Source organism: Salminus brasiliensis, chromosome 22 (assembly GCF_030463535.1).
Source record: "Salminus brasiliensis chromosome 22, fSalBra1.hap2, whole genome shotgun sequence".
Classification (NCBI taxonomy): domain Eukaryota; kingdom Metazoa; phylum Chordata; class Actinopteri; order Characiformes; family Bryconidae; genus Salminus; species Salminus brasiliensis.
Window position 1 is genome coordinate 1,871,370 of NC_132899.1, and position 12,550 is coordinate 1,883,919.

The following is a 12,550-nucleotide window of genomic DNA, read 5'->3' on the forward strand; positions in this document are numbered from 1 at the left end:
GGTGTAGGGCGTAGGGTGTAGGGCGTAGGGTGTAGGGCTTAGGGCGTAGGGTGTAGGGCTTAGGGTGTAGGGCTTAGGGTGTAGGGCTTAGAGTGTAGGGCCTAGGGTGTAGGGCGTAGGGTGTAGGGCGTAGGGCTTAGGGTGTAGGGCGTAGGGCTTAGGGTGTAGGGCTTAGGGCGTAGGGTGTAGGGCTTAGGGTGTAGGGCGTAGGGTGTAGGGCTTAGGGTGTAGGGCTTAGGGCGTAGGGTGTAGGGCGTAGGGTGTAGGGCTTAGGGTGTAGGGCGTAGGGCCTAGGGTGTAGGGCTTAGGGTGTAGGGTGTAGGGCGTAGGGTGTAGGGCGTAGGGTGTAGGGCTTAGGGTGTAGGGCGTAGGGCTTAGGGTGTAGGGCGTAGGGTGTAGGGCTTAGGGTGTAGGGCTTAGGGCGTAGGGTGTAGGGCTTAGGGTGTAGGGCGTAGGGTGTAGGGTGTAGGGTGTAGGGCGTAGGCACCATCACTACAGAATGAAGTGTAGGGAGTAAGGCATAGGCACCGTAATGACTGAATAAACAGTACCAAGTAGAGTAAAGGTAATGTTGCTCGTATGGAGAATAAAGAGTGTGTAGGGTGTAGGGTGTAGGGCTTAGGGCGTAGGGTGTAGGCACGACCGCGCCTGAATGGAGCGCCCCCACGTCCTGCACAGACGGCCATGCGAAACCGAAAGTCCCAGAAGAGGTGGAAGGAGTTCATCTCACCTACGGCAGAAAGGAGCATTTAGGCGAATTTGTGTAAGTCTATGGCCTCTTCGGTCCTCCTGGGTCGTTACAGAGGTGCTTCAGCAGACAGCGCCGTCATGGCTGAGAGGTTTGAGGCGGCCAGGCTGAGACTCACTGAGGGAGCTGTTTTGGCGGGAAAGCGAGAAACAATGCGGGCGCGCGCTGTTTGAAAAGGCTATGTTAGCTAGCCTGTTTAGCATTGATCATTTATCGAAACGAGCTGAGGGGAATTATTCAATATTATACTAATATTTATAGCCAGACTTTTTTGTATTGTGCTTAATAATCGCTGAGTGGGCTGTTTTAGCCTGGGCGTATTCGCTAGTTTGGGAGGTCGGTTTATTTGTTGTCAGAAGCAAACATCCTGAGGTAAATTAGCTAGCTAGCTAATGCTAACAGGTAATGTAGCTTAGATAAGTCCACAGGTAAAGGTAATGGATACTTATCCGGCTGACATTATCATTTAAAAACATGGAGAATGCATATTTTAGGGTTTTGTTGATGGAGACATGGCGAAAACAACACCCTAATAAATTGCCTAAATACTCTAAAAGGGTTTAAGTGGATTAAAAGCCTAAAATACTTAGTATAAGTTATGATAGGTTGCTCATTTTCTGCTGTATATTACTATATATTATATATTATAGCTACATACATTATATATATATATGTAGCCAAATATATTACCATACATTTAATAAAATTGTATTGGTAGATATTATTGTTTATCATACTGAAAACCATTGCTTCTGAGTAGAATGCAGTGTGCTAGCTACTAATGCAATTTTATTACATTTTATTAAATAAAATTAATTTTATTATTAAACCAAACACATTATCTTCAGGGGCATTATTTCCCGACAGGAACCACTGCTTTAAGTTATATATTTTGTTTTGTGTTTTCCATTAATATACATATGAAACTTTAATGTATGCTAAATATACTAAAAGGTATTGTAAGTCAATACTTTTCAATAAATACTATTCACTTGTTTAACTCTTCTTCTTCTAAAAATGAGTGTAAGTGGAGAAGAGGTAGGATTGCTGTCTCCGGAATAGTATTGGCCGAAGAGCAATACTGATAAATACAGATAAATAAAAAATAAAAATCATTGTACTCAGTACTGGAGAGTATCTGAATAGTATTTTTTTAAGAATCTGTCATTACTGATATTATATTACGCAGCCCTAGTGTGAACCGTGGCATCCAGCAATCCTAGACTACGTCCAAGTGAACCCTAGTTCAGTTTTGCTATGTTCACACATCAGGTAAAAATGGCCCAAATGTCAGATATATGCCACATTAGGCCCAAATGTCAGATATATGCCACATATTATACATCTAATATATTCAACTCCTTGACAGGTGCCATTGCAACCAGATAATCAATGTTGGTGACTTCACCTGGCAGGGTTTTCTTTATGTAAGACTCTACTGGACAAACTTCTCTCCATCATGGATGATGATGGTCACCCACTACACATCATAATTATGGACCAAAGGAGATCCTTTGTTTTGAAAGCCATCAATATACCAGAGGCATACATCTGGATTTTATACAGTAACAGGCCAGTGGAGTTTTAATACATTAGTTTTTGCTACCAGTAATAAAAACAGAGCACTTTTCTGGTGAGGGTTAGCCAGTTTAGATGTGAAAACAGCCTAAACTATCTAAAAACACAAGTTATCACCAGGCTGTTATTCTGTAAAGAGCGAGCTCCTATTTCATTGCATGTAATAACAAACATTTTGCTATTTTCTTTTAGGCAACTCCTGTAGATATGTCTATAAAATGAGTGTCACCAGAGGGTTTGAAGAAAGGCTATAAGAACCTCAAAAATGAGACACAGTGAGAAGAATAAAGTGGGTGCTGCTGCTAACTGCTCGGAGATCCAGAGAGCAACATCTCCAGTTCCTAGCTGTGTGTCTATGAAGAGTGACCACTCCATGTTTGAACCTCCTGCTTTCAGTGATGGATCTAAACACCCGAGGTAAGATGTTACATGATAGTACGTGTTACACGGTTAAGATATTTATGTATATTATAATATTGCATATGTTTACAATCTTTACAGAGATATGAGATAAAGAGATTTCTGTTTACGTTAGGTTGGAGAAGCATAAAGCAGCATCTTTGGTTTCTAGCTGTGTTTCTATGAAAAGTGACCACTCCATGTTTGAACCTCCTGCTTTCAGTGATGGATCTAAACATTTAAAGTAAGATGTTATATGGTTCTAGAGACGTTTATGCTATGGACATAGTAATTAAGAGTATTGTCACTCATGTTGCTTTGTGTATTTGCCAGGTTAAAGGCCCAAAGAACAGCATCTCCGGTTCCTAGCTGTGTTTCTATGAAGAGTGACCACTCCATGTTTGAGCCTCCTGCGTTCAGTGATGGAGTAAAACGCCCTAGGTAAGATATTAGATGATTCAGGAGACCTTTGTTCTATGCACATATAGACATAGATAGACATAGAATTCTCACCTGTTTTTCAGGTTGGAGACTCAAGGATCGCCATCTTCGGTTCCTAGCTGTGTGTCTATGAAGAGTAATCATTCCATGTTTGAGCCTCCTGCTTTCAGGGATGGATCTAAACACCCGAGGTAAGATGTTAAAGAAGGCCAAGAGATTAGTTACATGATGTGTATTACAAGCCAAAAATGTTAATAACATTTACAAAATATAGAGTTTAATGATTAAATAGATTATTTATATTAGCTATCTATATTACTATATCTACATTATATCTAAATTTTTGTTCAAATTTGAGATATTACTTCTTCTTCTTGTGCTTAGAAGCTTGTCTGAGTATCTGATGAGTCAGACGTCTTTAAAACACCCCAGGTAAATGTTAGCTGGTTCAAAAGATCGAACATGAAAACGTTTGCAATGTTGGGTGGGTTTCTTTTGTATGTTTTGGCAGGTTTGACAGCCAGAGAACAGCATCCTCAGAGCTCACCTGTGTATCTATGAAGAGTGACCACTCCATGTTTGAGCCTCCTGCTTTAGGTGGTGGACAAAAACATTCCAGGTGAGACATTAAGTTTTGGGACACACCATTGAATACAGTCCTATTGCCAATGCTGTATAAAATCAAGCCTCTAGCGATGCAGTCTGCTTTTCCACACATTAGTGAAAGAATGGGTGGTTTTAACAGAGCTCACCGAATTCCAGTGTGGTTCTGTAATAAGAGTGTTTGACCCAGCTAGCGGAGAATGTTATAGGAAGGTTCAGCAATGTTTTTAGAGGTTCCAGGAACGTTAGCTTGTAATGTTAAAAAATGTTTCAGGAATGTTCTGAAAATGTGCAAAGTAATAATGGTTTGCATCACAATGTTATCAGAACATTTCTTACACAACTTTCGCAGTTAGACAAAAATACTTGGAAATATCTGAATTGACCTTCCCAAAACTAGAAATACAATATAAATTAATTAATAAATAAAATACAATACAATACAAAACAATTGATGAAACTGATGCATAAGCACATTGAAATCACACGGATACATAATGCTTAATGGATGTGTCATAAAATGGTTTACAGATTTAAGAACTGGAGCATTTATGAAACATACATTTAGAAATTTGTAGAGATTTTATTTTCAAAATTCTGAACCCTAATAATAAAAAGTTTAAATGATGAACTTGCATTACAAAATGTATAAAGTCTGTATTTAACTGTGGGAATAAACAAATACATGTAAAAACAAAAAGAGAAAAAACGTTTTAGGAACTTCCAGAACCCTTAACAGATTGACTGTTCTAAGAAACAGAACCATATTTCTCTGGATGTTCTTATAATGTTCTACTAACCAAACATTTCTAGCTGGGAAGAAGTATGGATTATGAGGTCAGTGAGGATAGACAATGATATTTTTTAAATTAATAATACTGTTACTTGGAATCTTCTAAAGAGTCGCTGCACTTGACACTAAAAAGTCTCAGTCAAACTGTTGTTTGATAACATTCTGAGCACCATGTTAATATCACTGATGTCTCTGTCTTCAGGTGTGGAGTGTGCAGTCAGATTCTAAAAGATCCAGCCGCTAGCAGTTGTGGGTGCTCATTCGGCAGTCAGTCTCGTTCATCTGGAGCATTTGTCTATTCTCAGCACAAAACCAAATCTACACCAGAGTCTACCTCAAAACAACCAAGAAGCACTGAGGAGTGCATGCAGGATAAACAGCCGGTTGAAGACATTCTGCAGAAAGTCTTGATGACTCATAAAGCCAGTATGAAGAGGAAGTATGAGTGCTTATTTGAGGGAATCCAAACACACCAAAACAAAACCCTCCTGAACAGCATTTATACTCAGCTCTACCTCATAGAGGGAGAGAATCAAGGGGTAAATGAAGAACATGAAGTTTTGCAGGTTCAGAAATCATTAACGGGATGCACCCAGGGCATCCCAGTCAACTGCAATGATATCTTCAGACCCTTACCGGAAGAAGAAATGACAGAAGAGCACGAAAGGAGAGGACTAGGAGAGAGAACGTTCAAAACAGTGCTAACTAAAGGAATTGCTGGGATTGGAAAAACAGTCTCAGTGCAGAAGTTTATTCTGGACTGGGCCGAGGGAAAAGCCAATCAAGACGTAGATTTCATGTTTCTGCTTCCATTCAGGGAGCTGAACTTGATTAAAGAAGATCAGTACAGTCTTCATGGTCTTCTGTGTGTCTTCCATCCTGAGCTTAAAGAACTGGATCCGGAGATATATGACAGGTGCAAAGTTATGTTCATCTTTGATGGTCTGGATGAAAGCAGAATTTCACTCAGCATGACATTGTCTTCAAAAAATAAGAACATTTCTGGTGTGACCATGAAATCATCAGTGGGTGCGTTGATGACAAACATCATCAAAGGAGAGCTGCTGTCCTCTGCTCTCATCTGGATAACCTCACGTCCAGCAGCAGCCAGTCAGATCCCCTCTCATTATGTCAGCCGTGTGACAGAAATTCAGGGATTCAGTGACCTCCAGAAGGAGGAGTACTTCAAGAAGAAAATCTGCGATCCATCGCAGGCTAACAGAGTCTTCTCACAGATTACAAAAGCAAAGACCCTCTACATAATGTGCCACATACCGATCTTCTGTTGGATTTCAGCCACCGTGATTCAGCAACTCCTGAATCAAGATTCTTGTGGAGAAATTCCAACAACTCTGACAGAAATGTACATACATTTCATGCTCATACAGTCAAAAACAAAGAACCAAAAGTATCATGTGAACGATGAGGGAGGTCCGGTGAAATGTAACAAGGAGATGATCCTGAAACTTGCTGAGCTGGCCTTCAGACAGTTGATCAAGGGCAATATCCTGTTCTATGAAGAGGACCTGAGAGAATGTGGAATCGATGTCACTGAGGCATCAGTTTATTCTGGGATTTGCACTGAAATCTTTAAAGAGGAATCTGTGCTTTACCAGAAGAAGGTCTACTGCTTTGTGCATTTGAGCTTTCAAGAGTTTTTTGCTGCTATTTTTGCATTTAATGCATGTCTGTGGAAGGAAAATGAGGTACTGAAGATTTTCCAGACTGGAAAGCCAGCAATGGGATTCGTTGATGATTTTCTGACATCTGCAGTGAATAAAGCTTTGAAGAGTAAAACTGGACACCTGGATCTCTTTCTCCGTTTTCTTTATGGCATCTCAGCACAGTCCAATTGGGAACTCCTTCGCCACATACTGATATACAAAAGTTCAGTCTCAGAGCAATTCCGTGTTAACATTCAACGTATCAAACAGAAGCATTCAAAGAACATCAGCCCTGAGAGATGGATGAATTTCTTACACTGCCTAATAGAAATGAAGGATGTAACATTTCAGTTAGAAATCAAGAATTTGATGAACACCAAAAAAAAGCTCACACAATGGGAATGCACAGGAATGGCTTTCATGCTACAGATGACAGAGGAAGTACTGGACGAGTTTGACCCGAAGAAATACAACACATCAGAGGAAGGGCGTAAAAGACTGATCCCACTTGTGAAGAACTGCAGAAAGGCTTTGTGAGTTCTACATCTAGTAAATACATACAAGAAACATTTAGTCAAATGTATAGATGTAATGCTTGTTGCTAACATTAGCCCTGGTTATCTTGCCATTCTATCAATTAGCTTTATCCAGTGATATCACCATCTAGGTGGACTACCTGGCTAAGGACTAGCTGTGAACGGCTCATTTACCAAATTCCAGCAGTGTTTAACTGTCAGATGCATGAGTAAATGGGATGGATGTGTGAGAATAGCTTTAGGGAGAATAATGGGGTAAATTAAGAACATAAAGTTTTGCATCAGAAATAATTAAGGGGTGCATCCAGGGCATCCCAGTCAACTGCAACTGTCTCAGTCTCAGTCTGCAAAAAGTTCATTCTGGACTGGGCAGAGGGAAAATCCCATCAAGATGTAAGTTTTATGTTTCTACTTCTGTTCTTGAACTTGGACTTCAGGACTTTAGCAAAACTGAAGTTTAATAAGACCAAGTAGAAGTTGGTGAACTTGTAGAAATCTGGACATATGATCTATATATTGTTCAGTTCAGTTTTCATTAACAACAGTTGTTAATTACAGTTATTATAATTTAATAATCAGTCACAGCTACCTTAAAATAATAGGTTACCATTTCTTTGTAGTTGATAATGAATACATAATTAAAATACATTGTAATTCTGCATTTGCCATTTCCATTACGTATTTGATATACATACATACATATATCATACATTATGAAATCTAAGGTAATATATGAGTATTGAATAATAATCATTAATTTCACATGTTGCTCATAGATACTAATAATTTGCCTTTCATATATTACACTTACAGGCTGACCAACATCAATCTCACCAGCCAGGACTGTGGAATAGTTTTCTCAGCTCTGCAGTCAGCTGACTCTACCCTGACCAGGCTAGATCTGAGTTACAATAACATCCAGGATTCAGGAGTGATTCAGCTGTGTGCTGGTCTGAAGAATTCACACTGTAAACTGGAGATTCTGAGGTTAGTGTTTCAGAGCTTCTTAAAAATGATGGAAGGAATTGCATGTTTTTATATTCACTAGAATGTATTTCACCACCAATATGATATTGATATTTGTTTTTTTAAGCTATTGTAGACACCTAAACAAAGTCAGCCAATAGTGTGCTGTTATGCCAGTTACTATGAACACATAACTAAGAAAAAAGATCATTGTGTGTAAATTTTAATATTTAGTCTGTCTTTAAATTACAGTGCAGTTTGTGCTATTCTGAAACCTGTGGGCAAAAACTATGGACAATATTTTTAGAACGGCCTAATTTATTAAAGATGTGGGGTCCTAAGTGGAGATGTTTGGACAGGACTTAAGTTTAGTAGCTTTTCATGTTATGTTTTCTCTTAAAAGCGATTCTATAGAGGTTTATATGGTATAAAGAACTGGTTTCTGAACCTGTAACATTTTTCTCCAAACAAGAAATCTCACAGGATTTCTTGTCTGGTAATATAACTACATTGCATTTTTTCCTTTAGGATGGTTATGTGTAATCTCACTGAGAAGACCTGTGAATTTGTAACAGTAGCTCTACAGTCTGCACATTTACCTTTGAAAGAGCTGGATCTAAGTCAGAACGACCTGCAGGACTCAGGGGTGAAACTGCTTTCTGATGGGCTGAGAAGTCCTCACTGTCAACTGGAGATACTAAGGTTAATTTCACAACTTCATGGATGTCTTTATTAGTTTCATTTGATGAAGTGGTGCTGACTTTATTTTATCATTTAATCTGACTACTGTTTTTTAAATCACAAATGTTTTGATCAATGTTTGTTCAATTGGTTTGAGGCAAAAACATGTACATAATACAAGAAGGCAAAAAGCATCTTCTGCATGACATCTCACAGCATTAACAAAGGGAATTGGGAAACAATAAAAGTAGAGGAAGATGAAACCTTTCTTGTTATCCTTTGGAAAACAATAAAAACCTAATTTTGCACTCATTATTTACCATGAAAAACATAATAACAATAATGACATTAACAAAAAATTGTCTTGTTTCCTCAAAATAAAAATATTTGAGCACAAAAAGAGAAATGTATAGCAGCTTGACTGTCCTCTGAAAGATGAGAGAGACATATACTCTGAGATATAAATATTTTATGGTTTATAAATATTTGTGTATATATATATACATATATAATACTAGTTGCTTATTTTACCTTTTAACAATCATACGTTTGTTTTTGCAGGTTGTCTGGTTGTTTGGTCACAGAGGAAGGCTGTGCTTCACTGGCTTCAGCTCTCAGTTCAAATCCATCACACCTCCGAGAGCTGGATCTGAGCTACAACCACCCAGGAGATTCTGGAAGAAAGCAGCTCTGTGCTAACGTGGATAATCCAAACTACAAGTTGGAGAAATTAAAGTATGGAAAATTTGTTCTTCATTTTATTTGTTTAGTAATATTGTAGTAGTTTAACATTTATAGCAGGTGCAAACAATGTCTTAATCAGAGTCTGTCAGTTTGTTATTTAGTAGTGTTTATCATTGTCATAATCTGGAATATACTTCCTGAAGTCTTTTTTGCCCTTTAACTTTTTTACAAGCCCATTAAAGATGTATATCAAAATTCAGTGGTAAAGTTAACACAGGAAAGAAGTTTAACATTTATTAAAATGTGAAAATATTTAGTTTCATAGTACTTTGTAATTTCACCTTGGTTAATGTAATAGTGTGAATGCTATGTTTGGACTTTTATGTTTCTGTGATTTGTGTTTTTTTATCTTTCAAAGTTAGTATGAAAGTATTTTCATCTGTATTTACATTTACATTTAGCCTGAACTCTGGAGGGGTGTCCACAATTAAACCAGGGCTAAGAAAATGTAAGTTTTTACACACACACATGCACCCATACTCTTGCACCATGTTTGTTATTATATTTCTTTTACGTTACACAGTATGTCTGATTTCTCTGCTTGTGTGCAGATGCCTGCTCACTCACTCTGGACATAAACACAGTAAATCGGGAACTGGCCCTGAGTGAAGGGAACAGAAAGGTGACCTATATATTTCAGAAGAAGATGCAGCCGTCATATCCAGGTCATCCAGAGAGGTTTGAAAACACACAGGTGCTGTGCAGAGAGAGCCTTTCTAAACGCTGTTACTGGGAGGCTGAGTGGAGTGGATGGAAAGCTGGCATAGCAGTGGCTTATAAAGGAATCCCCAGGAAAGGGAAATGTATTTTAGATTTTGGAAAAAGTGAAAAGTCCTGGGGTCTCTTCTGCTATGAGCACAAAAACAAGTACTCCGTCCACCACAAGGGCAAGAATACGTTCATACCTGTCCCACGCTCTCGTAGCAACAGAGTAGGTGTGTATCTCGACTGGCCAGGTGGCACATTGTCTTTCTACTGTGTCCTCTCTGACCTACACACACTGATCCATCTACACACTTTCCAGTGCAGGTTCACTGAGCCCCTTTATGCTGGCATTTATGTCTATGACTCTTCAGTGTCTTTGTGTGAAATATAATGACCTGTATCAGACATCAGCACTGGTTTATAGAAATTCTGGCTCCCTGAAAACTTGCCACACCACATTGGTCTTAGCAGATCTTGTCACAACATGAAAATCTGGCAGAACTCTATAGTATAATATAGTCTTTACTTGGTTACAAGTCCATAGTTCCACCTCTTCCTTTCACCATGCTGTCATCTCTTTCAAAATACTGCCTGATTTTAAAGTTAGCTTATTAAAATGAGCAACTCTGGAGATATACTGGTGCTCTCCTCCAGACCTGTTACATTTGCATTACAACACTAAAAGGTGTCAAAACCTATTCTGACTACACATTTCCGATAAAAGAATTAGCAGTGAGACACCGCGTTTTCATAACTCACACTTTTATCCTCTATCCCTAATTTTCTTTCTTTTTTTGTAAAATCTAATTAATGTTGCAATAAACGATGGTCATAATGAAATCGTATAACCTAAATGTATAACCTAAAGCCTTTAAAGGACATGTAATCTGTCCACTAATATCAGGATGATATTATAATGGGTTACATGTCTGTGCAGTGATGTCATGGGATATTTATGACTAATTAAAACTGTTTGGGGCTTTTTTGTTTAATGCTTTATAATCATTATGGAGGGGGTCTCACACCACCCTCCACATCTCACTCTGTTTATCTTTCTCGGTTTTTATTGTCTTTGAAATCAGTCACTTTTTAAATGTTAATTTAAAGTAAAAAAAAAAAAAAAGAAAAACAAAAAACATGTTCCTAATTCCTACTGAAGAATATTTGGATGCTATATGCCCTAATAGCTGGTATATGCCCCTTGTTGTTGCCCTGTTTTTTGTTTGTTTGTTTTGACATCAAGGAGGAATCCTTACATATCCTTCTTAGAAATTCAAATCGTCCTCTCAGTCTCTTTTTTTAATGGTAGATGCTGTACTTTATCACATCAGCTGTGGTGAGAGCTACCTGCTACAATGATTAGATTTTAGGACTGTTGGAGTCTTCTACTATGAGATTTTAGGACTGTTGGAGTCTTCTTACTCATTTCGAGGTTCTGCTGTAGGACGGTCTGATCTGGTCATGTTGGTCAGCTGTTCCTGTTGTAGATGATTTAGTGGACGGTGGAACAGCGGCTGATCTCTAACTGTTCTGAGATCAGTTTAAACCTCTTCCCAGACTCTGCATCTCCACCCTTTTTTCTGAAGGCCTCAGAGAGCTCTCTGGATCTGACCATGATGGTGATTTTCTTTACTCCTCACTTCAACCATCAAGATCAGACCAGACTAAACGTCTGAGGTTTAAATCAGACAGACTCCTCCAGAATAATCCTCTCCAACCATGTTCTGATCATCTGCAGCTGATCTTCTGCTCCTGACTCTGATTCTACACATTTGAGAGAGTAATAAATGTGGTGGTGCTCTGACTGAGGTGCTTAGACTGAACATATAAGTCTTTTTCTCAACACAGATGAAGGGTAACACTGCTTTTGCGGAATCTAATAAAATGTTATGAAAGCTTAATTCTGTTAATTCATGTTTTCTTTCTTGTTCATAACGTGATGAGGTCCTTTACTATGGAGCCACATGCTGATTCTGTTTTTCAGCGCCCTCTGGTGGTGACACCAAGCAAGGTCATCACCAGTTCCTTTTTTTGTGAACTGTTTAACATAATGGGATATAAAGATATTTGTTTGATATTTGTACCTTCAGACGAACAGAAATCACATTTATTTATACTGTTAGTACGAAAAAACTTCATATTTACAACATCCGTCAACTCATAATACTGACCTCTGTAAACCTCACTCTTGTTTACAGTTAAACAAGATAAAATGTTAGAATAAACCCAAATAAACAGACAGTGGGCAGTGAGTGTCTACCTGTAATTAACTCTATATAACATTAGAATAAACCCAAATAAACATAGTCAGTGGTCAGTGAGAGCGTCTACCTGTAATTAACTCTATATAACATTAGAATAAACCCAAATAAACATAAAGTCAGTGGTCAGTGAGAGTGTCTACCTGTAATTAACTCTATATAACATTAGAATAAACCCAAATAAACATAAAGTCAGTGGTCAGTGAGAGCGTCTACCTGTAATTAACTCTATATAACATTAGAATAAACCCAAATAAACATAAAGTCAGTGGTCAGTGAGAGTGTCTACCTGTAATTAACTCTATATAACATTAGAATAAACCCAAATAATCATAAAGTCAGTGGTCAGTGAGAGTGTCTACCTGTAATTAACTCTATATAACATTAGAATAAACCCAAATAAACATAGTCAGTGGTCAGTGAGATTGTCT

The 12,550-nt window shown here is 38.3% G+C and overlaps 1 protein-coding gene across 3 annotated transcripts; it reads left to right on the forward strand.

Moving 5' to 3' along the window:
• Positions 1–692: 692 nt before the first annotated feature.
• On the forward strand, positions 693–11,749 carry LOC140544327 (NACHT, LRR and PYD domains-containing protein 3-like). Of its 3 annotated transcripts, none has more exons than XM_072667826.1 (12): positions 693–763; positions 2,519–2,743; positions 2,862–2,969; positions 3,059–3,166; positions 3,250–3,357; positions 3,678–3,785; positions 4,765–6,759; positions 7,576–7,749; positions 8,257–8,430; positions 8,971–9,144; positions 9,555–9,601; positions 9,705–11,749. In XM_072667826.1, the coding sequence occupies exons 2-12, from the start codon at positions 2,592–2,594 to the stop codon at positions 10,247–10,249; spliced, it is 3,693 nt and encodes a 1,230-aa protein (XP_072523927.1). In that variant the 5' UTR covers positions 693–763; positions 2,519–2,591; the 3' UTR covers positions 10,250–11,749. The 3 variants fall into 3 exon arrangements, with proteins under 3 accessions (XP_072523927.1, XP_072523929.1, XP_072523928.1); XM_072667827.1 differs by lacking the exon at positions 693–763 and adding an exon at positions 2,253–2,320; XM_072667828.1 differs by lacking the exon at positions 2,862–2,969.
• Positions 11,750–12,550: the final 801 nt, after the last annotated feature.

What these genes read in the sequence shown, in the direction of transcription:
- LOC140544327 (XM_072667826.1), top strand. Translation starts at nt 2,592, where the DNA reads ATGAGACACAGTGAGAAGAATAAAGTGGGTGCTGCTGCTAACTGCTCG. An exon ending in GATGGATCTAAACACCCGAG is followed by an intron (nt 2,744 to 2,861) that starts GTAAGATGTTAC and finishes TGTTTACGTTAG; the next exon opens with GTTGGAGAAGCATAAAGCAG. An exon ending in TGTCAACTGGAGATACTAAG is followed by an intron (nt 8,431 to 8,970) that starts GTTAATTTCACA and finishes TTGTTTTTGCAG; the next exon opens with GTTGTCTGGTTGTTTGGTCA.